The sequence below is a fragment of the Mytilus galloprovincialis genome, chromosome 4 (assembly GCF_965363235.1).
Source record: "Mytilus galloprovincialis chromosome 4, xbMytGall1.hap1.1, whole genome shotgun sequence".
Lineage (NCBI taxonomy): Eukaryota > Metazoa > Mollusca > Bivalvia > Mytilida > Mytilidae > Mytilus > Mytilus galloprovincialis.
Window position 1 is genome coordinate 70,115,631 of NC_134841.1, and position 25,834 is coordinate 70,141,464.

A 25,834-nucleotide genomic window follows, 5' to 3' on the forward strand; every position below is an offset into this window, starting at 1 on the left:
TATGGTATTGATTGAGAATATTTTTCTCATTTTCCAGACTTGGGAAGTTAGTCTTTTTTTCAGTATAATTTATGACAGAGGGTACAGGTTTTTTGTAATCAACTCCTCCTACAGATTTTTTACACTGATCCCTAAAACTTCACAGAAAGATTACACAAATGTCCCAGTATGATTGTTGTGTACTTGCATTATGGAATTGTTTGAGGATTTTATTTTCTCACTTTTTCAGACTTGGCCACTTATTTCTTTTTTTAACAAGAATTTATGAAAATGGGTACAAGTATCAACCTACAGTTTTCAACCCAGAATCCTAGAACTTTACATGATCGATTCCACAAATTTTGAAGTTATAAACTTTTTTTTACTTGATGAAAATTGCAGATTAACCAAATATATTAGAAATGGGTGTTTTTGTGTTACAAACATTGACCACTTGTGCCACCTTTTAAACCCTGACAGTATACTGTTATTTCAATATTTGGCTCTATTAGCTCTCCATACTGTCTTTTTTATTACATTTATTTCATAATGAATCAGTGTTTCCTGGATGAAACACTATTTATTGTCATGTTTCTCAGATTCATGATGCATTTTGAATTCATATACTAACTGGGAACCAGGTGCTCCGCAGGGCGCAGCTTTATACGACCGCAGAGGTCGAACCCTGAACAGTTGGGGCAAGTATGGACAAAACATTCAAGCGTGATACAGCTCTGAATTTGGATTGTGATCAAATATTTGACATTACATGGGTTTTTTTTACACAAAACATATGTCAAGATTTTACAAATCAATTAAAGATTTCTTCTTCAAACTTTTTAAATCTAAAATTAAATAGTTGACACAGCATAGGTTTCTGACACAGAATGAATGTGGTCTAATGAACTTAAAAGTTTTTTTTGCCTTTGAGCAATTCACTATGCTGTTGAATATTAATCCTCTCAAAAAAATGTTTGAAGAAATTTTCTTTTTATTTATGAAATCTGAAATGAGAAAAATTTAACCCCCCCCCCTTTTTTTCACATCCCCATTTCCCTTTTTCCAAAACTGATATCAATTCAAATTTCTAATGGAGTTTGCAACAATAACTACTCTTTTAAATACATCATAAAATATTAAAATGTAAAATAAAGTGCTTGTTATCACTGAATGGTAAAGATTGGTTGGTAGTAAAAGTGAATATACATTGTTTATTGTATAAAACAATAAAAAAAACTTCATCAGCAACATTTTATATTGGCAAATTTCCAATGAAGTTATTTACATAAAGTTATTGGCAAATAAAAATAGAAAATGACATCATAGTCATGTCTGGCAAATGTCCAACATACATTATCTAAAAACATTTTAGATAAGATAAGGAAAAAAAGCTTCATCACTGATCAGCAACATTTTATATTGGCAAATTTCCAATGAAGTTATTTACATAAAGTTATTGGCAAATAAAAATAGAAAATGACATCATAGTCATGTCTGGCAAATTTCCAACATATATTATCAACTACTATTCTATACAAAGAAAGATAACTCCAATTGAAAATTAATTGCTATTGCACAATATTGTGCAATTAGATATTTCTTGCTATTGTGCAATACTGTGCAATTGAAAATTTCTTGCTATTGCACAATACTTGATATGGAATCCTGATTTGGACCAACTTGAAAACTGGGCCCATAATCAAAAATCAAAGTACATATTTAGATAATGCATATCAAATAAGCCCAAGAATTTAATTTTTGTTAAAATCAAACTTAGTTTAATTTTGGACCCTTTGGACCTTAATGTAGACCAATTTGAAAACTGGACCAAAAATTAAGAATCTACATACACAGTTAGATTTGGCATATCAAAGAACCCATTTATTCAATTTTTGATGAAATCAAACAAAGTTTAATTTTGGACCCCCATTTGGACCAACTTGAAAACTAGGCCAATAATTAAAAATCTAAGTACATTTTTAAATTCAGCATATCAAAGAACCCCAAGGATTCAATTTTTGTTAAAATCAAACTAGAATTAATTGCATAACAGTGTGGTCGACAGTAAAACGTTTGTAGGTTGTAACTTGTTTGTCAACGGCTATGATTTTATGCTCACCCAGTCTGTCAGAGGCCTTCCAGTGGGGATTGAAATATTCACTTGTTACACATTCCGATACATAAAATGAAACTTTCTTTTTACAAAGCTTGAAAGGAATTTGTTTTAAATATTTATTATAATCATCACATACAACCGTGTCATTTATAAGAATAATAATGTTCAGAGATGATATTATTTAATAATAATAAAAAAATAGGTTTATCCATTGTAAAAAAAACTATTAAGTTGATGGGGTTAATTCACAAAATATCTCATTGATTAAGAGCACAACTACTTCTACGGTGTGATCATTTAAGAATGGCCTACTATTTATTCAATGCGTATACATGTGGGTTTTGTTTGTGAAGAGTTCTGGATAATTAAAAAATCATTTGATTTCTTTGTTTAATACCATAAAACGATTCATTCTTTCAGATATTTGTCACTTTGCCTTATCTTCAAGTCCAACACAATTTCTCACGTTTCTTACAAAACTTATATTCTTGTGGTGTATTCTTTTGTTGAAAAAAAAATGTATAGATATAGATAGATATAGGAAGATGTGGTATGAGTGCCAATGAGACAACTCTCCTCCCAAGTAATAATTCATAAAAGTAAACCATTATAGGTCAAGGTACGACCTGCAACACGGAGCCTTGGCTCACACCGAACAGCAAGTTATAGAGGGCCCCAAAACTACTAGTGTAAAACCATTCAAACGGGAAAACCAACGAGAAACGAAAAACACATATGAACTACATAAACAGACGACATCATGCATTGTAACTTTTAAAGCCAATTAAGTAAAAAAAATAATCTGAAAGAACGTGCGATATCATATTAGGAAAATTGATGGTCAAACCATAACAAAAAATCAAGTAAAGAATTTTAAGTATTCAACCTTTATAGCTTGCTGTTCGGTGTGAGCCAAGACTCCGTGTTGAAGGCCATTTTTATTTATTTTCAAATTACAAAGGTTATTCCTGATTAGTATTTTCAATTATTTTATTTAGGCGTTTAGAACCTTTGGTGACCTCACAGTTTAAATTTCTATGATAAGTACGTCGTGAGCAGTGGGCATTACAGACGAACGTTCACCTAATTTTCCCCAGTCAATGAATGGCCATAGCTACACTGTTATGAATTTCATTCTAAGTTTAATTTTGGACCCTTTGGACCTTAATGTAGACCAATTTGAAAACGGGACCAAAAATTAAGAATCTACATACATAGTTAGATTCGGCATATCAAAGAACCCCAATTATTTAATTTTTGATGAAATCACACAAAGTTCAATTTTGGACCCTTTGGGCCCCTTATTCCTAAACTGTTAGGACCAAAACTCCCAAAATCAAACCCAACCTTGCTTTTGTGGTCAAAAACCTTGTGTTAAAATTTCATTGACTTCTATTCACTTATACTAAAGTTATTGTGCGAAAACCAAAAATAATGCTTATTTGGGCCCCTTTTTGGCCCCTAATTCATAAACTATTGTGACCTTAACTCCAAAAATCAATCCCAACCTTCCTTTTGTGGTCATAAACCTTGTGTTAAAATTTCATTGATTTCTATTTACTTTTACTAAAGTTATTGTGCGAAAACCAAGAATAATGCTTATTTGGGCCCTTTTTTGGCCCTTTATTCCTAAACTGTTGGAACCAAAACTCCCAAAATCAATCCCAACCTTTCTTTTGTAGTCATAAACCTTGTGTCAAAATTTCATAGATTTCTATATACTTAAACTAAAGTTATAGTGCGAAAACCAAGAAAATGCTTATTTGGGCCCTTTTTGGCCCCTAATTCCTAAACTGTTGGGACCAAAACTCCCAAAATCAATCCCAACCTTGCTTTTGTGGTCATAAACCTTATGTTAAAATTTCATAGATTTCTATTCACTTTTACTAAAGTTAGAGTGCGAAAACTAAAAGTATTCGGACGACGACGACGACGACGACGCCAACGTGATAGCAATATACGACGAAAATTTTTTCAAATTTTGCGGTCGTATAAAAATCTTTAAAGGTATGTAAGTAGGTACTATTTTAGGGATGCAAAAGCCCAACTAAAAATTTTACATATGAACCATAATCCTTTGTATATTTGACATTCATTTTTTGGTTTTTGCAATTACAGTAGACTCCGGCCAAAATGTCAGCTAAAAATATCTGATTACCCGATATATTCAATTAGACGATGAATGTATATTCATTGAATATTCTGCAATAATAAGTAGATCTAATCCTGAGATGTTACTAACCCTGTCAATTGCTTAATATGTGAAAGGGGTGGAGGATTGATGGAGTGATTTTTATCACTTACATCACCACGATGTTTGCATAAAAAATTATCAGCTGATTATGAAAGGATTAAATTTGTTTGCACTTGCAGTTTTTATTGATAAAATAAGATTGATAAAATAGTATTGCATAAAGTTTACGTTTTCTGAAGTTCATGGTTCTAGAGGCTTCTTCATAAATTTGTAAACAAACCAATATGGCCGCCACCGTGATTACCTTTGCACATGTGAAAAAAATATTTCTTTCAAAAGTCAGATTTCTCTTGTCAAAAGAGATTTATATTTATATTGCAATAAATTATTCAGAAGGAGGTACATTCAGTTTAGATTATATTTCTCATTCTATGAACAATTAGAGTTTAATCAAAATTCTCCCAACAGGAACGTACTGCTCTTGTCAACTGAGTCTTGTATAATTCTATTTATAAATAGATTCAAACCATTTGAAGTAAAAGGGCATCTAATTCACATGACAAAGGAAAACAATGAATAAAAACAACAATTTAATAAGAAATACATGTAGATCCTTTTTATTTATTAAAAACAAAATCTTCTTGTCTGCAAGGTTGCAAATTCGTAACTTCCGGGTCAATTTCCTGTCAGAAAAACATTGAAAATATCCGATTGTACATGGTTTTTAACCAAATTACCTGAATATTCTTATCCGATTTGCCGATATATTCTTATATCCGATATTCGATTACACGATAAAATTAACATTAAACATATAGGAAAGGGTTTGGTGTTTTGAAATAATATTACAATAGCGAATATATTCGTTTAGCCGATATCCGATTAGGTGGAGTCTACTGTATCAGAAAAATAAACTTATTTTTTTCACACATTTTAATGCTATAATAAATCATAGAAATAATCAAGTCCTTGTCCAATTTCCCATATAGCAATTCCTGTTCCTAATGCTCTGGCCAGATCTAATCTCATTTGTATGGACTTTAATGTTGGGTAAAATATCACATTAGCTTGCTGATTGTGTCTGAAAAAAAATAACACATCACAATAAATTGAAAAGGTACATTTTATTACAAGAATTTCATGTTTAATAATATATCGCATGTTCTTGCTGAAAACATCTGTTGAAATATCTAGAGATACTGTAACTTGTAAATCATTCCCCTTCTTTTTTTGTTAAAGTGCATGCATTTTAAAAATATTTCAAATTATCAATTCAAATCCAAGTTATCTCCCTTTATGCACATTACAGGAGCAACTATCTGAGCTTCATTAACAACCATAAATGAATAATTACAAGGTTTAAAGACAATTACAGCAATCAATAACAGCAAGACAATTCTGACTTATATTAATGTCAAAATTGCAAATTTCTTTGCCACCAATATAAACTAAATATGTGTTTATTTTCATTTTTCAATACCTGTTCATATATGATGCAGTAATGTAAATTTAGAACTTAATGTATGTGCTACTCATTTTCACTTTGACAAATGATACAGATTTTTATATTTGTTAAAGTGAAATATTACATGTGTAGTACAGCTTGATTTTATCATTTATGTTAATAAATAGTATTTGTATATATTTGTTCATGCATTGACTTGTTGACTGACTTTGACCGAGTATACAGTATGACAGTACTTTGATTTTATATTCACTTAGGTATTTACATCCTGGGTTTTCTATTTCTTTATTCCGATTGGTTACTCTGTGAACTCCTTTGATATTGAGGCACTCTTTTCAAATTCTACACAGAGATATAGCACACGGATACTTTATTGTGATTTAGATATATTTATTCTTCTTATTATGGAAACCATTCTTTTTATTCAGGTCAGTTATATTCTTTACATTAGTATTTGATGTATGTATTTCTATATTTTTATCTTGGTATAAAAGATATGAATGTGTTATGAAAATGTGTATGAAAGTTTACTTTGATTCCCATGAGTATGAAAGAGTTCATATTTTTACTATAAGTTGGTATTTGCAAGACAGAAAGAATATTACAATTATTGTATTATTTTTCATATTCAGCTTCTATTAGATTTCAGCATAGAATATTGTCTTGCATTGAGTTTATCTAGATTATATACAATTTTTGAAATTAAGACGTATGAAGTCATATTTCTTTATATTCAGATTCCAGTATGTGAAGTATATTAAAGGGTACAGTAACTTTATAGAGAAGCACTGCTCAGCCCTTGTATTATATACACGGTAACCTGTGTTCTGTGTTTACATATTTATTTGTTTACGTGTCGTCTATTTGTACTATGTGTTTTAATTAATGTGTGTCTTGTCTGTGTTTGTAATGTGTTATTGTTTAGTTTACTAATATCTCCGAATAGAATAGTGTATTAGAATCTATTACTTTAGATAATGATCGTTGACACAAGGTGTTATTGATATCTGTAGAATTGCATATTGAACAGTTACCGGAAATAGACTTTGGTATATATGCTCATGATTTGTAGTAAAACATACTTTATTAATTATGGTATATTTCGAATTGAAGTTAACTACTTGGATAATTTATATTTCATTTTATTAAGATGGAGATATAGTTAGAGTTATTGTTCTTTGAACGTATGTATTGTGACTTATTGTGTATTTTATATGTTACAGGGTGTTTATTCAAGATTACTTTAATAAACCAATAGAACCCAACTCAAGTGTTTATTACGCCCAACCTGATGAGTCTACAATTGTACCAGAAAAAATGGGAATGTTAATTTAAATAGTTTGAGTGTTGCACATTTCAGTCTGTCTAATTTTATGTGTGATCACAAAATACAGTTTGTGTGGTAAGACCTGTCCACAAAAATATTTTTTTTTTACATTAAACAATACTTACTTGTATTCACCTATATGTTCTGCTACATTTGCATCCCAATTAAATTTAGGTTTTTGTTTCTTTAAAATCTCTATAAATCTAAAAACAAAAATAAACAAATTACATTTTCAATCAATATTGGTTTGGCAAAAAAGCATTTTTTGTTTGACAAAAATAACCAAACAAAACTTATGCTTGGGTGTATAATATCGAAAACATGTAAAACACAAAATGAACAAAAGGGCCATAAAATATAAACCTCATATAATTATCATTATAAAAGTTTTACAATACAATAAAAGGTTTATAGCTTAAAAATTAGTGAAAAATACCCTTAACATAGCATGAACTGCATTCATTAGCTCAAGCACTATAACATTCAACCTAAGACAAATTTGCCAGTATCAGCCAGTAATGTCCATATGCAGGTATTTTGCTTTGAAAATAATCCTTTTTTTTTAATGTGCAACCTTATTGTGGTAGTACTTTAAAATAATATCAATAAAATAAGTGATGAAGGATACACTTACTGATGACCTAAAATAGGTCCACCACCGCCAGCATGATATTCATTACCATAAAAGTTTAATCCTAGTAAAATCTTCTTCCTGTTTGTAGCTTTGGGATCTATAGCTTCTACACATTGTTTCATCCATAATATTGGACTGTTAGGTCCAGGCCTATAAAAAAGTACAAAAGTGTCGATGAGTATTCAAAATTTTGAAGTGGCAATTATGCACTATATTTAACTCTTATGTTGAACTCTAGATTCTTATAGTAATTTAGCTGATCTGTAACAATAACATCTTCATGCCTTATATATCATGTACTGTAGTACGCCGCTAGATTAAAACTGACGAGGAAAGGTAACACACGGCCAGCGAAAACTCTTTTTTTGAGAGCCCAGGTGGTCGTGTGGTCTAGCGGGACGGCTGCAGTGCAGGCGATTTGGTGTCACGATATCACAGTAGCATGGGTTCGAATCCCGGCGAGGGAAGAACCAAATATTTGCGAAAGCAAATTTACAGATCTAACATTGTTGGGTTGATGTTTAGACGAGTTGTATATATATATATATATATATATATTTAAACAACCTTACCTTTTAGCTTGACATTCTGAACAGATATATGTATACCGGTATTGTTAATGACCTTGTGTTAACCTTAGGTCTCTTTTGGCTTCTTTTTGTGTTATTGCTGTCTAAATGACCCTACATCTCTTTTTATTGATACTCACAATTTTGCAATCATTTATTTATGTTCCTATTTGACTTACAATTTTTCTCCTAAAATGAATTGTGCATCAGTTACCTTTGTGGATTTGAGAAATCATATGTCATCAGACTGAATCCATCAATCACTGGTGCCAGCTTATCAAATTCCTTCTTACCAAACATTCCAGCTTGGTCACTGAAAAATAGTCAAAACATATACAGATAGTGTAAGAAACAATGTAGAAAGAATAGCATGTTTAGGAAATGTAAATACACAACATTCTAATTTAGATTTTATGAATGAACTAACCCGGTTAATCTGTGGCCATTTGGGGAAAACATGTCATAGGACATTGTGACATATAGATTATATGATTGTGATATCAATTTTATTTCAGGAAAAAAACACAAATTTGATGATTTTGTATTAGGAGGAAGACAGGAGTGTCACATAATTCAACTTCCCTCCATTCAATTTTTTAATTTAGATCATGAAAATGAATCCAAGTATATTATGTGCTTATCAACTAAAAAGGGTAATGTGATCTTATGAACTCGGGTTGATGAAGTTAAACCAATGCAGACACCAAAAAAAATGAAAAGATATCCTTAAAAACTTATTGTTTTGTTTTAATGGTTTTTCATTGGTGACCCTTATTAGTTAAGTGATAAGATATTTAAAAGTCAGATATAATTCTAAATTACAAAGCTTAAGTCTATATCAAAATGAAAGTTTACATGTAAAATACGCTACCTTGCATAAACTGGAGGTGGAATAACTAAAATCAATGTTTTCTTTGCTGCTTTAAACGTTTCTCCCATGTGAGTTAAGAAATGTACTAACTCTCTGAAATGAAAAAAAAACAACATTAAAGACAATATAAATATCCTTTCATTCTTGTTTTGTATGAGATGTTAAGTATTAAATCATCAGTGAAACAGTAACCAAACTATACACAAATTGTTTGTTTTACTTGGTGTTTTATTATGAATCAGCAAAATTCTACTGTTGGTATAAATCTGTTCTGATTTTTTTAGAGGATAATAATACTGTATTTCTTGTGTAACAATGTGTTTATCATCTGTAAATCTGATGTCACAAAAAAAAGAATTTTCCTGGAATAATTTCCATTGGATAATTTTCTCTATACATTTTGTTATTTCAATATAAGGGCAAAGGTTGAGGCTTAACAAAACTTATTTAACCCTTAAAATGTTACAAGTTACATCCAAAAACAAACTTATTCAGCGGGCATCTAATTTGTCTAATTTGTTTTTTTTGGTTTTGATAAGAGACCTTTGGTAGCCTGTGTTGAATTCGCACTGTTCATTACATTACTGTCACTTGTCTGACATGTTTTGACAATTAAGACAATCATTACAATCCGGTGCTTTGCTTTTGCGCCAATTGGCATTTCATTTGCGCCAAAATAAAACCTTTAAATTGCGCCAATATTACAGGTAAATACAGGTAAATAGTATAAAACATATATTTAAAAAAAGACTTTTGATAATAAACGTTTTTGTTTGCAACATTAAATATATTCCTCAGAAATCAGTCGACATTAAACCACACAAGTAATGTTAAAACCTTAATGAAACACAGTTCTGTTATAAATAAACGAATCGTAACACCTAATATGAAATATGAAAGAAAACAGTTCACACTAGAGTTATTCTGTAAAGCATGAAACACTATTGTAAAGTATACCCTTGTACAAAACTTGTAAATGACGGCCCTGATGTATTTATGTCTTGAAAATTCCTCCTCTCAAGTGCATATCATATTGATAAAAATTATAGTCCGTTTTTTCATGAACTGTAATCCATTTCAGTTGTTATACAAATGTACTGGCTTTGCACGGTTTTATTTATTCGGGGTTCCAATAAACGACTTGGTCTCCATTTTTCAGATCTTTGATCTGATATTAAACTAAAAGTGTGGTCATCAAATATTACAAACTTATTATAATTCTCCTGTTTTATGTCTTAATTGAAAATGTCCAACTTGACACTTCGAATATGAAAACACTACTGTATATATAATTAAAAACCTTAGTGACTCTCAGCTTCAGAAATGAGTGTGGCATTGCACTCACTCAATTATCCAGGGGGAATACTGTACAGACAACCCTTTTAGAGCAATGAATATTTAACGCTTCAGTTTTTGCTTACCTGAATTATCTGTAAAATGGCGCAAATGAAGTTTTAATTTGTTGGCGCAAATGAAATATAACCTTGTGGCGCAAATGAAAGATTGTAATTTTCAAAAATTGGCGAAAATGCAATGCGCCCATTACAATCATAACACTCTGTATGCTATTAAACATACATATATACTTCTCAAAGGTAAATTGCTAGCATTCAATAAAAAAAAAAGTTAGAAGAAATATTTACTGTGTACATTCTCATTAAATAGAAATAAGTTCCTACTTTCTTTTTTGTCCACCAAGCTGTGACCATATTTCTACTATCAATCCATCAAATTTATATTTCTGAAAAAAAAATAAAAAAACACAAAGGTACTTGTCATAATTTATTCTAAAGCTATTGTTTTTCAACAAGGAAGATAATATTAAACTTCTCAGTCTGAGACTATTATTTTGTATCCAGATCTATGGAGCTATTCAAGTTTAGCAGCTTGACTCACTCTTACTTAGAAAAAGTTTTATACAAAAATATTCACTTAAAATGTGGTTAATATTGAAAAGTTGAGAAAACATTAAAATTGATAAAAAAAAGTTTTAGGCTTACTTAGATTACTTCAGTATATTTAAGGTTAAAACTTTTTAAAACCCCAGCTAGCAATGACTTAATGCTTGTTTTCCATCTTTTTATTATACTCCTTTATTAAATTTAGCAATAGTTGTCATAATGTTTAATTGTATTTTTGTCATTTCTCATAATTGTGATCTCTTTCAGTTCATGTGTTGCCAATCTATAAATAATAGCTGTCTACAGGAATTTTTCGTATGTACTCATATCATGTTATATGGTCCAAACTATATGTGTTCTGTCAACATGTTCATATGGTTTTAAACACATACACTAGAACTCTTTTAATACCTTGGTAAACTTTAACATAGTATCTATACAATCTTCAATGTTATCTTCACTGGAAAATGTGGCTTCAAAATCTTTTAAACTCCATCCATCGAATAACACTCTTGGAACTAAAATAAATATCAATGCAATTACTTTCTGTGATTTGAGTATCTATACTTCTAAATCTAAAATCCATTTTTTGTTCACCTAATAAACGTATAACGGAAGGAAGCTACAAGTCAAACTTATATAAGGGTATATACACTTGATAGGGTAGGCTAAAATTTTACCCTTCGACATTGATGAATGTTTCAAACAATAAGCAATAAGACAAATTAATAAGTTCCGGAAAGATCTGATGCGATTTCCTTTTAGTCATGTCATTATATGTCACATGTTACCTATTACCTTATCTGTAAGTTCCACATCTGTAAGGCACACAGCTAAACGATGTATTTTGGATTTGTTATATACATGGGTCATAAACACAGGGTTGACACTACTAAATTCAATCATTGTCACATTGTTTCCTATTGTAGTATTTTAATCAGCATGTTTTTCACAAGATGACAATACGAATACTAAAAATCTAGACTTAAAATAAGACATAGGTACAGTTTCCAATTTGTTAGCCAACATGACGTAAAACAGTGAATCAAAGAATTCAACTTTATTTATAACTAATATAGGACAATGCTGTTGATTCAAAATTACTCCATTCCAGGCTCTTTTGTTTTTATAATAATACCAATAATTGATAAGTTCCGGGACCTACGGGTTCAAACACCCTTTTGTTTTCCAAATAATTAACATTACCAATAATTGATAAGTTTCAGGTCGACAGGTTCAAACAGAAAGATTTTGAAAGCAGAGAAAATTGTGCATCTTAAAATCAGCATGACTTTATTGCAGGACAATACCAATACTAAAAATCCAGGCTAAAATTAGGCTTACACATCATTAGATACTATAATTCAGTCACACTATAATTCAGTCACAGACCAGAGATATCGCGGATGTGTTCTAGCATCTTATTATATCTTATATATTTGCCTCTTAGGTATTTAGATTACAGGTAAATGTTTTTGATATGCTGTATTGTATTTTAGACTTAAAAACTCTATTAAAAGTATAAAAGTAAGTGCATTTAAATAAAAAAAGAAAAAGCAAATTTCAAAAAACATTTCATAATTCAGCATGCATAAAATCTGGTTGAAATAAAGATACATGTTCTCTATTCACTCTTAGCTTACCAGGATTGGACAACACTCCATTCTAATTTCAGGATCCTCTGCTTTTTTCATAATAAAACACACCTTCAAAAATATGTAGGCTGAAATTTTATTGGCTGTTAAAATAATTGCCAGAAAATAAAGATGAAGGAACAGTTGTTAGATCCTTGTAAGCAAAGCATGGACATAGCTAAGGATCTGTATTTGAATAAGATACATGTCATATCATTAACTTTATTTACACAATACTTATGTTATAGAAGTCGTGCCCTGAAACGCTTTTTCTTCTTCCTGACAACTTTGAGGAAGTAATTTACCAAAGAGATTTTTAACTACAGAAATAGTTTAAATATTCAATGACTGGTTTAATACAAACCCATTTTTGTGTTTCCTTCCTTGACCTCCTCAACCCATCCTGAAATGTACAAATAAAGAAAAAGTTAAATAACTTTATCAGTAGTTTTAAATAAACTATATATGGAATAACATGATTCAAAATCTGACTATTTCAGAATTTTGCTAAAAAGATTCATGTGCTAAAATCATTAATTTTTTCCCATTCTAGGCAGAACTATTAACATTTTATTAACTCCAGTCAATATCAATTCCTAATGTGATACTGTGGATTCATTTATTTTTATGGGTACCAATTTTCGTGGATTGAGGAAAACTTGCATCTTAGTGGATATTTTTAGCAAAGTCTGCTTAAATTCCCTTATACAATTTATAATTCGTTGAACTTTTAAATTAGTGGTTCCCTGTACCATTGAAATCCACAAAAATTGTTATCCAACGACTATTTATGAATCCACAGTAGTATCACAATCTTACAAACCTGAATCTATATCATGACCTCCTTGCATGTGATATGATCCACCAGGCCTTCTTTTTACTTGTAACCAAACAGGAGAAACCATGCTGAATTTGTTACTGAAAGTTTTTGCAATGTCGTATCCATGGCTATTCCACTACAATGAAGAATTAATAACTAATTTAAAATTTATTATTACTTTTTATTTCTAGGATGCCTGTGTATTGTAGTAATTTTAAACAGAAAGAGTTTATGGACAATATAACATCCTAAACAACAAATTATAATCTCAAAGTAAACCCAGTTAGATCATATATAGATTATATATTAATAACCTTCTCCATCACTTGGTCTCTGGTGGAAAGTTAAATCATTGGCAATCATACCACATCTACTTATTTTCATATCTATCATATGCACAGACCACTTAATTTATTGTCCATAATAGTCCAATTTAGCTTAGCTCAAGTATGGGAGGTTTTGAGTTCAACCAAACCAAGACTGTGATTTGCTGCTCACCGTATACAATTTAGCATCAAGAGTTACAACAGTCAGTGAGTCAAAATAATGTGCCCACAAGAGGTATCAAGATGTCCTGCAAAATTTGGACTTCCTTCAAATGAACAAATTTCTTATATCATGTACAATGTATTTCAAATTCACAAACTTTAAGGCAAAATTGAGAATTCATTCATATTTATCTTTGACATATAAAGGACAAACCACCTATTGTTTTGAATTAGAATATTATTTAAAATTCAACTAGGATTCAAAAGATTCATTCACAGAAAAAAGAATAAAATGTTTAAAAAAATATTCATTGAGCAAGGGGAGGGAATCCTTTTCCACAAAGTGTGTTCAATCCAGGGGAGATATTCTTATTGGATAAATCACATAAGTCTAACAATCTTTTTTATAAGCTTTAATTAAGCAAGAAAAAGGGAGTTTCAGTTTTATTATTATTATGAAAGTGATAAATCTCAATTATCTTCTCCAAAATTAATATCAATTAATCATTTAAATTGAAAAATTAGTGATTTTTTTATATTTGCATTTAAAAATAAAAATTTCTAACACATTACAATCAATGTTTCCAAAATTTTTTATTATTAAAAGTAAACATATCTCACTCTTTTGGAGAACAAATATATACTCCTATTGGTGCTATCTTTTGACATGTTAGTGTCTAAAACTAGCTGAAATATGAATCTAGATAGTTTGTTTCGGTGGGTAGGTGGGGAGATATGAGCTTTTGCATGAAAAAGAACACAAAATGGCACCATAGACAAAACCATATTTATGGAACACATATATTATCATAAAATCAAGGAAAAAATGATCAGGCGGGTTTTTGAAAAATCCAGCGTATGGGGTGAAATTCTCCGGTGTGACACTCTGATACAGGTCATTTGACAGGTATGAAAATACTTACAAACAAGATATTTATATTATACATGACAAACAAAACTAATATGCTGCAAAAATTAACATGTTTACATAATACAAATTTGTTTAATAAAACCTGTTTTTCCATAATAAAGAATTCAAGATCTGTATTCATGTGAACTTACAGGAGTAACATAAGCTAGAATATCACCAGTAAAATGTGGAGTCTTTGATTCACTAATAGAACCATATTCTTTCAGGATATCTTTTAGCTTTATTTCTTCCTTTACAAGACCTCTTTCTATGACACTGTTTGTAACTGGTTTGAACTGCAATGAAAAATAAAATTACAATTTCTTTTGTATAATCATCATCCTAAGTCAAAACATGGGCAAAACGTTATAAAAATCTGGAAGAATAATTCTTATGATTTCAGAAAGATGCCAACATTGGCGGATCCAGGGGGGGGGGAGGGGGTTCGGGGGTTGGAACCCCTCCCTTTTTTCGGCCAATCAATGCATTTGAATGGGGACATATAGTTGGAACCCCCCTTTGTCCTGGGTTGGGAACCCCTCTTTTTAAAATGGCTAGATCCGCCCCTGTGCCAAGATGTTTCATTGAACAAAACTTTTGAACTATTAGAACAGGGAAGGAAAGAGCAGTTTGATATCCAGAATGTACAATTTAATATGGTGCATGAGAATCAATTTGCTGTAGCAACAGGAATGTGAATATATGATTGGAAAAAAGAATTCATCTATACATCATTTGTTTGTTTTTGTGTTTGTTTGGTGAAAAATATACAAAACTGGTATAAAATTTTATTCCAGTTTTGTGAACACTACTTTTTTTCTGGTACATCAGTATTGGGTTTTCCAACTACGGGACATCCAAGATTGATATAATGTGTAAGGCATCATAGTCCCTAAGTGTTAATGGTACTGTCTCCAAAATGACATACCAAAGTAGCCTGACTACTAGCTTAAAGTTGAATAAGACATATATATCAAAATTGATTCAATTCCTGTCTGTGACATGTGGTAGTGTGATATTGTAATTTCTGCTGAATGTTACCTTATCCTTTTTGACTTTTTTCTTGTCTTTTGGAGACAAACTAGCATCAGTTATAACTGTATACAATATAGTTAATAGCAAAACTATTCTTTGTTTAAGTATCATCTCCTTAACAGGTACGGCCTAAAAAATGAAGAAGAAATCATGATTTAATTTGTTATGCTAGTACTGTACATCAAACATTAAAATTTTTTTTTTAATTATTGTATAACCTTTCAATACACCATATATCCTTGTGTTATGTGTTTTCGTACTAATAACAATTTTCACTGCTTACGGTTTTTACTGTTGAGGTTTTATACACATATGTACTCAAATTCTTAAAGCATATTCTGTCGAACGATTTTAGGTATCAATATATTTTGTTAAGGCTCACTACGAGTTTTTACTGTTTCCGATTATTCCAATTAAAAATCCCTTAATGGTGTTAAGTGTTTTATCGTATGAAGTTAAAACTGTGTTAGTGCACGGACAGGAAATGACTATAAAACCTGGAAATGAGTATTTTCTAAAGTCATGGTTCTTGTAATTGCTTGAATCATAAAAAAATGTTTCATATTTTTGTGATGAAATTTTTTTCCAGATTGGCACTGGTTTTCTACAAAAGACATTATTTTTTTTTAACTTAAAATGCAGTTTTCAAAATTTGTGATTCAATGTAAAAAGCTAAGACTGCTTTCATCTTAATGTCATGTAATGTATTAAGGATAAATAAAAAGAATTGTCAATAGAATATTAGATGAATGGAGTTTGAACAACCATTTAATAAAAAAACCCTGTTAATTTTAACTTGCTTGTTTGTAATAAAAACGACCAAAAAACACATGACAGTCACATGTCTTGAAGATCAGGTGTCTGACAGGCAAACGACATAGCTTTACTTCATGTTACCCTTCTGAATTTTTTTCATCAACTATTCTATTGATGCATATTTTTGACAGTAAATAAAAAGGGCTAAACAGGTCAGTTTTATTAAATTTGTTCTAACATCTTTTAAAGCAAATTTGAATGTGTTTTATATTTGTCAAGTGGTAGTGTTGTTGTAGTTCCAAATATAGAAACAAAAAACACTTCAAGTATATACGCTTCCTCAATCAAAACCGATGAAATATGGATGATACGAAATCATATGACATACAAAAACATATGACATGACGATAATATCCGCTATTACTGGACATCACACAGGTTCTCTTAAAATTTTGCAATGGAAAAGTGATTGTTGCATTACGATGAATAGTTCCAGCGGTACATATTCCTGGATCAGCCAGTAATAGAGATTTAAGGTTTATGTGACAGTAGCCAGTGCCTATAAAAAACTTGAAATTGGTCTGTCACTCGATCTGTGGTAAACTAGAATAGCATATTTTTTTATTATTTTTTCCTAATCATAGGGCTTATTATAAGCATATCAATCAAGTTCCAAATAAGGACATCAAGCATCCCCCTTTAGGAAAAGTTCTGGATCCGCCTCTGCAAGCACAATACATAAAACACATAAAACATAAAGTGCATCATGCAAAATAAATAATGTTATCAAGCACAGCAATTTTAATAAGCACAATTAAAGCATATAAGCAAACATAAAATGCAGATAAACGAAACATTACATTAAAATCATTATATATGTTACAGTAAATAGGTGAAATTAGGAATTACATGTAATTACTAAAATTTAGGAATTACATGTAATTCCCGATGCACTTAGTAAATACAAGTAATTTCTAAAACTGCCCAGTAGTTACTAGTAATTACTGATTTTAAAATGAATTTTTACACCTATTTACTAATTGTTAAAACAATGTTGTAATATGGTCAACAGATCAAAAGTTATGGTAATACTAATTAGAAAATCAGTGAGTATTCAGCTATCAAAATTTTAAGGGTTTTGCAGAACCCAGTGTCTCGCCTACTTTTGCTGTGAGTCGCAGGTCCAACAAAAAATGGAAAAAAATATTTATAATTTTCTTCTAGATACTATCTTTTGACTAGTTCTGTAAGAATATGTTAACTCAAAAAAAATAGTCCGTTTAAATAAGTAATATACGAAAAAGTATATTTTTTTTACAAACTTTATTTCTAGATATTATCTTATGATCATAAACAAGCTTCTGTCCAAGTTTGGTAGAAATCCAGGATATTTTGAGAAAGTTATAATTATTAAAATTTAAAAAAAATTAACCACAGTGTGAATTTAATGTTAACAGGCATAAAAACCAAGTCCCTTTATAAGTAAAATACGGAAAAACTTGATTTTAGTTTTCATACAATTTACTTCTTGAAATTTATTTTTTGATCGTAAACAACTGAAGCTTCTGTTCAAGTTTGGTAGAAATCCAGGATAATTTGAGAAACTTACCAAATTTAAAAAATATAACCACAGAGCGAATATTTGTGGAAAACAAAAGGGATGGACCATTTAGTTGACTTTTTCAATCCACAAAAAGATCATTCTTATACAGGAAGAAACGATGATGACATTTTGTTGGAGGTATATAAGCTTAAGTTTGGAGGTCTTGAAAAACTCATAAAAACACGGAAATATGAAAATGTGACTCTTAACGCCATCAATTTGTATGTTTGTGAAGAATGTCAGCTTCAATGCAAATGTCTGACAAAAGAAGTCGTAGTTAAACCTATTTTGTAAAAGGAATTTAACTCATGTTATTGGCCAAGTTGATATGCCTGATGGAGATTTTAATATAACAAAATTATGAGATTTTAAGAATTATCAAGATCATTTAACCAAGTTTGCATTAATCTAATGTCTATCTTAAAAAATAGCTGGCTAAGTTGACTATAAATTTCTCAAATGTTTTTCTCAATTTTGGATTGATATCATTGTCTTGCATGTTCAAAATGATTTCTAGGGAGTTTCAAAACTTATAAAACAACCATTTTCCAGTTTCAATTATCACAAATACTGAAGAGTATGCACTTTTAATGTGCCTTATAATCCTTGCCCCTTAAGTAAGCCCTAAAAATCCCTACCCCTTACTTTCTTATTTGATATCTTGAATTATGTCTTTAATTTTTAAACAAAAATATGAAGTTAGCATGGTTAGTGAATAGCTGTAAAAATGACAAAATAAATCAGTAAATACCTGTAATCACTGAAACAACTAGTAAATACATGTAATTACTAAATTGACTAGTGAATACAGGTATTTACTGAAATGTTAGTAATTACGTCTAATTCCTAATTTCACCTATTTACTGTAACATATACATAACAAACAATAATCTTTCTTTAATAACAAAAAAAGGGGGGGAGAAAAATACAAAAAATATACAAATCCTTGTCCAAGTGGATTTGACACTCACTAATAATGTTATCAATAAGTTCATAGCATTACCTAGTTAAATATTTTTCGTCAAAATCAATTTAAATTTTCAATAAAAGGGCTGCTAAGAAATCGATGCAGGATGATCAAAATGAAAGTAGCGTCATGACACGGAAACTCTTTTGGATTACCTCCCTTACTTCCCTGAAAGGTGAAGGACAGGACACCGGCAGAAGGTCACTTCTCATATTCCAACTATAAACAGTCATGGCAAAATATACAATCGTTTTTGTGAGGCATGGAGAAAGTGAATGGAACCAAAAGAACTTATTTTGTGGCTGGCATGATGCTGATTTGTCAGAAACCGGCTTAGCTGAAGCTAAAAATGCTGGAACGGTAAATTTTGACAGTTGTCTGACACTGTCACAGTGTATGTGATAGGTGTACATGTATGAACCTTGGGGTGTAGAAAGACAGTGATACAAGTAATTTGCATAACATCAGTTAAGCACATCTGTAGTTTGAGCCATCATAATTCATTCTAGCTGTATAAGTCCAATTTGACTAGCTGCCGAAATTCCCTTTTGAGATTTTGAAATTATATATAAAAAATGTTACAAATGAATTTATATACAAAATAATGAACAAAAAACAACAGTGACAAACACCGATCTACAGGCTCCTAATTACTTCAGACAGGCACATACAGAATATGGCGGGTAAAAATGTAAAACTAGTTTGAACTCAGCGCTAATCATTCCATAACCTAGACATTTTATTAGCCCACTTTGTCTAGTCCGAGATTACTCTGATGTCCAGCGGCTTTTTTGCCTGACATGCTGGGAATGTGGGACGTCAGAGCTTGTCCCATATCAAAAAGTGGATATTTGCTTGTCCAAAACAGATGCACTTGGCTCGTTGCTTCTGGGGCTGACTGACGGCCTTGGAATTATATAAATTGGGCATCAATCTGTTCATTTTTCATTTATCTCTTCATTCATGTAAGTTTTACCTACCTGCCGCCCTTAATTTTTCCATATTTTCAACTGGTACTACACAGGCGTCAAAATGCGTCATTATGGAGGAAAGGGTTTTAAGAAATAATGAAATGAGTTTTATAACATTGTGTTGATGAAAATTAGAAAAAAGGAAAGTTTATTTTGCCACAATTAGTTTTTTGTATGCCTGTAGCGTACATTAAGTTTTACCCTCGTCCGTCTGTACCTCTGTTTGTCCGTTCATCCCAAAGTTGTTTCCATTCTCTAACGTTAGTTTGCCTCAATCAAATAAAATGAAAGGTATACCCAAAATACAGATCAAGTTTGAATTTATGTAGCGACTAAAACTGTTCTAGAGTTATGCCCCTTTAAAAATGAAAAAATTGCAGAATTTTTCGTTTCCATTCTGTAACTAAAGTAATTCCCTCATCTAAATGTAATAAACCTTTTACAAAATGTTTTTTTTTTTTTTAAATACACAAAGAAGTTGTCTAATTATCTGTGCATAAGTTTAAGATTAGGAATTTCATTTTTTTAGTTAGATTGATGTTTGGAGGCTACTTTTATTCAGTGTTACCATGGTTACACGTATATTGATACAATAATTTTAACATTATGATGATGTTTTTGTAGATGTTGAGAGAAAAGGGATATACCTTTGACATAGCCTTCACAAGTTTACTAAAGAGAGCTATAAAAACTTTGTATTTCGTACAAGATGAGCTGGACTTACACTGGATCCCTGTTGTTAGACATTGGAGGTTGAACGAGAGACATTATGGTGCTTTACAGGGACTGAATAAGTCAGAAACTGCTGAAAAATATGGAGAGGCACAAGTTAAGGTAAAATATTAGTGATTATGCCAGAATTTGTATATGCTTAGTTGCCATGTTTTTTTATTCCCTCGAACTCTCATTGCACCTGAAGTGAAGAGCTATTACCGGATGAACTTTAAATATTTCTGTGTTAATATCACTTCTGATAGTTTCATTCATTTGAGTCAATGAAATAATTAATTTTTTTTTTTGGGGGGGTAGGGTGGAGGGGGAAGGTGAATTCTATATAATTTGCCATGTCAGATGAACCCCTGACCTGTACATTTGAAAAATTAATGAAATTTATAGTATTTCTTGCAGTTGTAGAATGGAAGATTTTTTTTTCAATTAACAAACTAGATGAGCAAATTTGTGCATCAATTAAGCTCATTTGAAATCCCCTTTATTAGATAGAAATGTGTGATTTATGGATCAAACTTTAATTCTTGATAGGGACTGTCAGTTTTATATTGTTTACAAATAAAAAATCTCTATGAATATATTGGTAAGTTTGTCACTATTTGTAATTAATAAAAGATTCCTCCTTCTGACTGTAATCAGGTTAATCAGAATAAATATGTATAGACAGTACAAATAGCTATTAGAACATGTAGAATATATGATTTCTAACAACATTAAACTTTTGTTTTAGATTTGGAGAAGATCTTATGATACACCACCTCCAGCATTAGAGAAATCAGATAAAAGATGGTCAGCTAATGAGGTTAAATATGGAGTAAGTAAATAACTAAATTATAAGAATTATAATGAGCAGAAATCCCACCCGTCAGACATTGCTATTACGATGTATTAGCACGATGAACAAAAGTTTTATTTTTAAAAAGGCTGAAAAGGCAGAAGTCAGCAGATTTTCTACTGCTACTCTGGGTCAGCTGTCAAATATTTCAAAACAGAAATATATTAAATATTTATGTTTAAAATTTTAGTAAATAAAAAACAAAATCAAGATTAGTTCAGATAAAGACAGTATTCAAAGATCTAACTTCAGTGTTGTCTTGAAATTCATGATCTCTAGGGACAAGTTATTTCAAGGATCAATAACTTTACATGGATTGTATCTAAAATGTTGAGTTCTGAAATCATCATAATTGAAAGGTTTCTTTTTAAAAAGGCATCACAGAATTTTCTTTGATTTCAGAATATAGATGAAAGTGTTGTTCCACCATGTGAATGTTTAAAAGACACAGTTATTAGAGCTTTACCATTTTGGCATGATGCCATTGTACCAGCAATGAAGGTAATAACTTGTTTTTATGTAATAGTGATTCAAAAGTTTGAGGACAAGTAGCATTGATTTAAAAGTTTTCATAGCTTTTTGTTTTATAGCCTTTTGACATTATTTACCCGACATTCTTGTCCATAGTAACTATTTAAAAAATTGTAAGGCCACCAAAAAATCAAATAGACAAACAGTTCCATTTAAACAGCTGTAAAAAGATTTCCTTTCCTGTATAATGTAATTTCGGGGTAAACCACAATCCTGCTGACCTAGCTAGTGGAAATATTGTTGTGCCATTAACTTCTTAGGCAAAACATGAGTTATGGGCCTCATAGATACTGAAATATATTAAGAAAAACGATTTAAAGTCAGTTTGCCTGAAAGTTTTTTTGTGAAGACTGATTTGAATGCATCATAATTTATATATACAGGGTGTAGAGGTAAATACTGTTTGAATTTATGAGCTTTTCCTTTTACTTTGCATATGTTGTGGTGTAAAGATCCTCTGTTACTAGAATGTACAAAAATGTTAGAGTTTGAATGTTATAAGATATTTAATCTTTTCATAGGCAGGAAAGAGAGTTATAGTATCAGCCCATGGAAATAGTTTGAGAGCAATAGTGAAGTACTTGGATAATATTCCAGACTCAGAAATCCCAGAACTCAATATCCCAACAGGTCAGTAAATGTTTATGTCTATACACACTTTGCACTGATTTTCATAATCAGTCAGATTTATATTTCAGATGAAGATAAATAACTGCATGGAAATCTGAGTATGCTATTTTTTTTTTTGATTAAGTCAAAATTTAGTAGATATAAAAAGAAGTGGTATGAGTACCAATGAGACAACTCTCCATCCTAATTTAAAGCCCAGAATGGGCAAATCAGACATGCTTCATAGAAAATAAACAGGATCAGTAAAGTTTCTGATGAATCAAGAGAAGTTGAAATCATAGATACTAAAAAACGTTTGGTAAAGTCATAATTTAGTGTATGCAAATTTAAAGCCGAGAGCGGGCAAATCATACATAATTATTGAAAATAAACAGGATCAGTATAATTTCGGATGAATCCAGAGAAGTTTTAAGAAAAGATTTCTTATTTATTCTACAAATGAAATACAATTGAAATGAGATAAATACCCATACTTTATCAATGTAGACATTGTCACAACATCTTGCTAACTAAAACACTAAACCCAGGTATATCCAGTGAAAAATTGAACTGCAAAATTTGTAAAAAGTATGCCTTTAAAATATCTCCAGCAAAAAAAAACAGACTACTAAAATTTGCCTTTGGATTGCTGGTTTTCCCTTGAAAATTGTGGTAAGTATATTATCTCTTCAGATTTGTATAATTATAAAGATGAGGAAACTTGGTAAAGTTAAAAATTGTTCTATATTATTTTGCAGGTATCCCACTAGTTTATGAGTTAGATGAAAATCTTAAACCAATTAAGCATTATTATCTGGCTGATGAAGCCCAAGTTAAGGCAGCTATGGATAAAGTTGCAAACCAAGGAAAAGTTCAAAAGTAGATCTGAAATTTTTTAGTGTTTGTAGACAATTTTATGTGTTATTTATTTTATTTGAAGAGGTGGAGACATGAGGGTAAAACAAAAAGTTTTTTTCCAATTCCATATTGCTTGCATAATATATATTTTGTTTTATTCTAGATGTACTCTTCTGTAAAAGTGCACTTTTTCAAGCTTAAAAATAAATCCTGTTTCCAGTAGAAAGTTTTATCTGCAGTTAAAGAACTCGAAAAAAAAATCATCTTCAATTTTAAATATATTTCTTTAACTTTTCCCAAAATTGGAATGTTATAATAAAACATTTTGTCACAGTGCCATGGTATCAATTAATATGAGCAAATCCTTTTTTAGTTGTTATTAATGTGTTTATGTTATCTAACTAGTGCTAATTGTAGATAAATTCATTTGTAAATTGTTACATTGTATGATATCTATTAATAAAATTGCTTGTTTTACATTTATGATTGGTTTTAAGATTTTTATAGACTATTCAGTGAATTTGATGCTATGACAATGTTTCATGTCTTTCCTTTATAGATTTCTGATTCCAATTGACAGTAATAACTCCTAGAAATTAGTAAAACATGTCCATTTCTGAAGGCTGTTAAATGCGAATCTTTTTTTTTCCAATTTTTGCTGTTTTGTTTTTGTCTGTCTCATTGTGTTGGCTAGAAAGTTAAAGTGTGGAAATATTCTAAGGCAAATGCGTATTCCAGAGAAAGTTAATTAATCTTTATTAAATCCAGTAAACACAGTGATATATTCTAATAAAGTTCAATATATCATAATACGTTCCATATTTAAATCCTCAATACAAATACGTTCCATACAAATAAGTCATACTCTAAATACGGTAAATACGATTTACTGAAAAATACTGTCATTCACTTGAATAATAAATGTTCAAAACATTGCAAAAATACATGTTATCCAGAAAACAAACAAATTTATATACCAAACTTGTAAACATCTTGTTTAACCCAGTGAAAATACATAAAAACAATATTAACCAAAAAACAATGAAACATCATTGACACAAAAATGTAATTATCAGTTCACACTTTACAACCTGTGAAATATCTATTTATAGAAATATAGCATGGTCTGAGAGGAGTTTGACATCTCTATTCACTGAAAAAAGTTCTTAAACTTAAGCAATACAACTCTGACAAGTTACGGAAGGTTTATACAATAATATCAATACAAAAAACTCACCAAATTAGAAGTATTTCCACAAAAATTCAACACAGATTTTGTCAAGTTATTGGCGTCATTTTCATTCGGAACTCTCTAATAATCACTTTACATGAATGGTGAATGGACAAAAAATATGTTTATGAAAATTGACATTACACTCATCAATGTACTAAAAGTACTTCATGTTCCCATTATTTAATTTACTAATGGTTTAGAAATTTATGTCAAACAGTAAGCAAACTTGAAAGTGTATGTTATGACAATTATCACAGGAGCCTACTAAAGGAACATGCTGAAGGAAGATTATTATTATTGCTTCACTATTGACATGAAAATGTTGGTAGAACACAAAAGTCACTCAGCAATTGTGGTCTGAGGTTTGATTTGAAAACATATCATAACCAATGACACATCTTTCCATAAGAGACTAAATGACATATAGAGGTTAACAAATTATAGCGTCAATGTATGGCCTTCAATAACGAACAAAACACATACCTCAGAGGAAGCTATAAAAGGCCCAGATATGAAAAATGTAAAACAATTTGAGAAAATTAATGGCCTGATTTATCAACAAAACAAGAGAAAAACAAAATAATATACACCAACAAACAATTTACTTTATCTGTAATTGTGTATGCTGACTAAATTGAAATTACCTGGTCAAGATTTAGACCCATTGAATAAAATAGAGAATGAAAATGGGGAATGTGTCAAAGAGTAAAACACACGGATGAATTAGGCTGCCAATGGGTCTTGACAACACAGCGAGAAAAAATCCAGCACCTGGAGACAGAATTCAGCTCTATTATT

The 25,834-nt window shown here is 30.5% G+C and overlaps 2 protein-coding genes across 2 annotated transcripts; one reads left to right on the forward strand and one right to left on the reverse strand.

The window, feature by feature from the left end:
* Window positions 1–5,002: 5,002 nt before the first annotated feature.
* On the reverse strand, window positions 5,003–19,438 carry LOC143072842 (chitinase domain-containing protein 1-like). Its single transcript, XM_076247955.1, has 12 exons — window positions 19,306–19,438; window positions 15,950–16,072; window positions 15,061–15,204; window positions 13,514–13,646; window positions 13,055–13,093; window positions 11,468–11,574; window positions 10,835–10,896; window positions 9,156–9,248; window positions 8,499–8,597; window positions 7,716–7,865; window positions 7,207–7,284; window positions 5,003–5,370 (listed from the first exon to the last, which is right to left on the reverse strand). Exons 2-12 carry the CDS (start codon window positions 16,052–16,054, stop codon window positions 5,229–5,231), a joined length of 1,152 nt encoding a protein of 383 aa, XP_076104070.1. The 5' UTR covers window positions 16,055–16,072; window positions 19,306–19,438; the 3' UTR covers window positions 5,003–5,228.
* Window positions 19,431–24,285, forward strand: LOC143072843 (2,3-bisphosphoglycerate-dependent phosphoglycerate mutase-like). Its single transcript, XM_076247956.1, has 6 exons — window positions 19,431–19,629; window positions 20,865–21,074; window positions 21,700–21,783; window positions 22,207–22,305; window positions 22,857–22,965; window positions 23,703–24,285. Exons 1-6 carry the CDS (start codon window positions 19,501–19,503, stop codon window positions 23,825–23,827), a joined length of 756 nt encoding a protein of 251 aa, XP_076104071.1. The 5' UTR covers window positions 19,431–19,500; the 3' UTR covers window positions 23,828–24,285.
* Window positions 24,286–25,834: the final 1,549 nt, after the last annotated feature.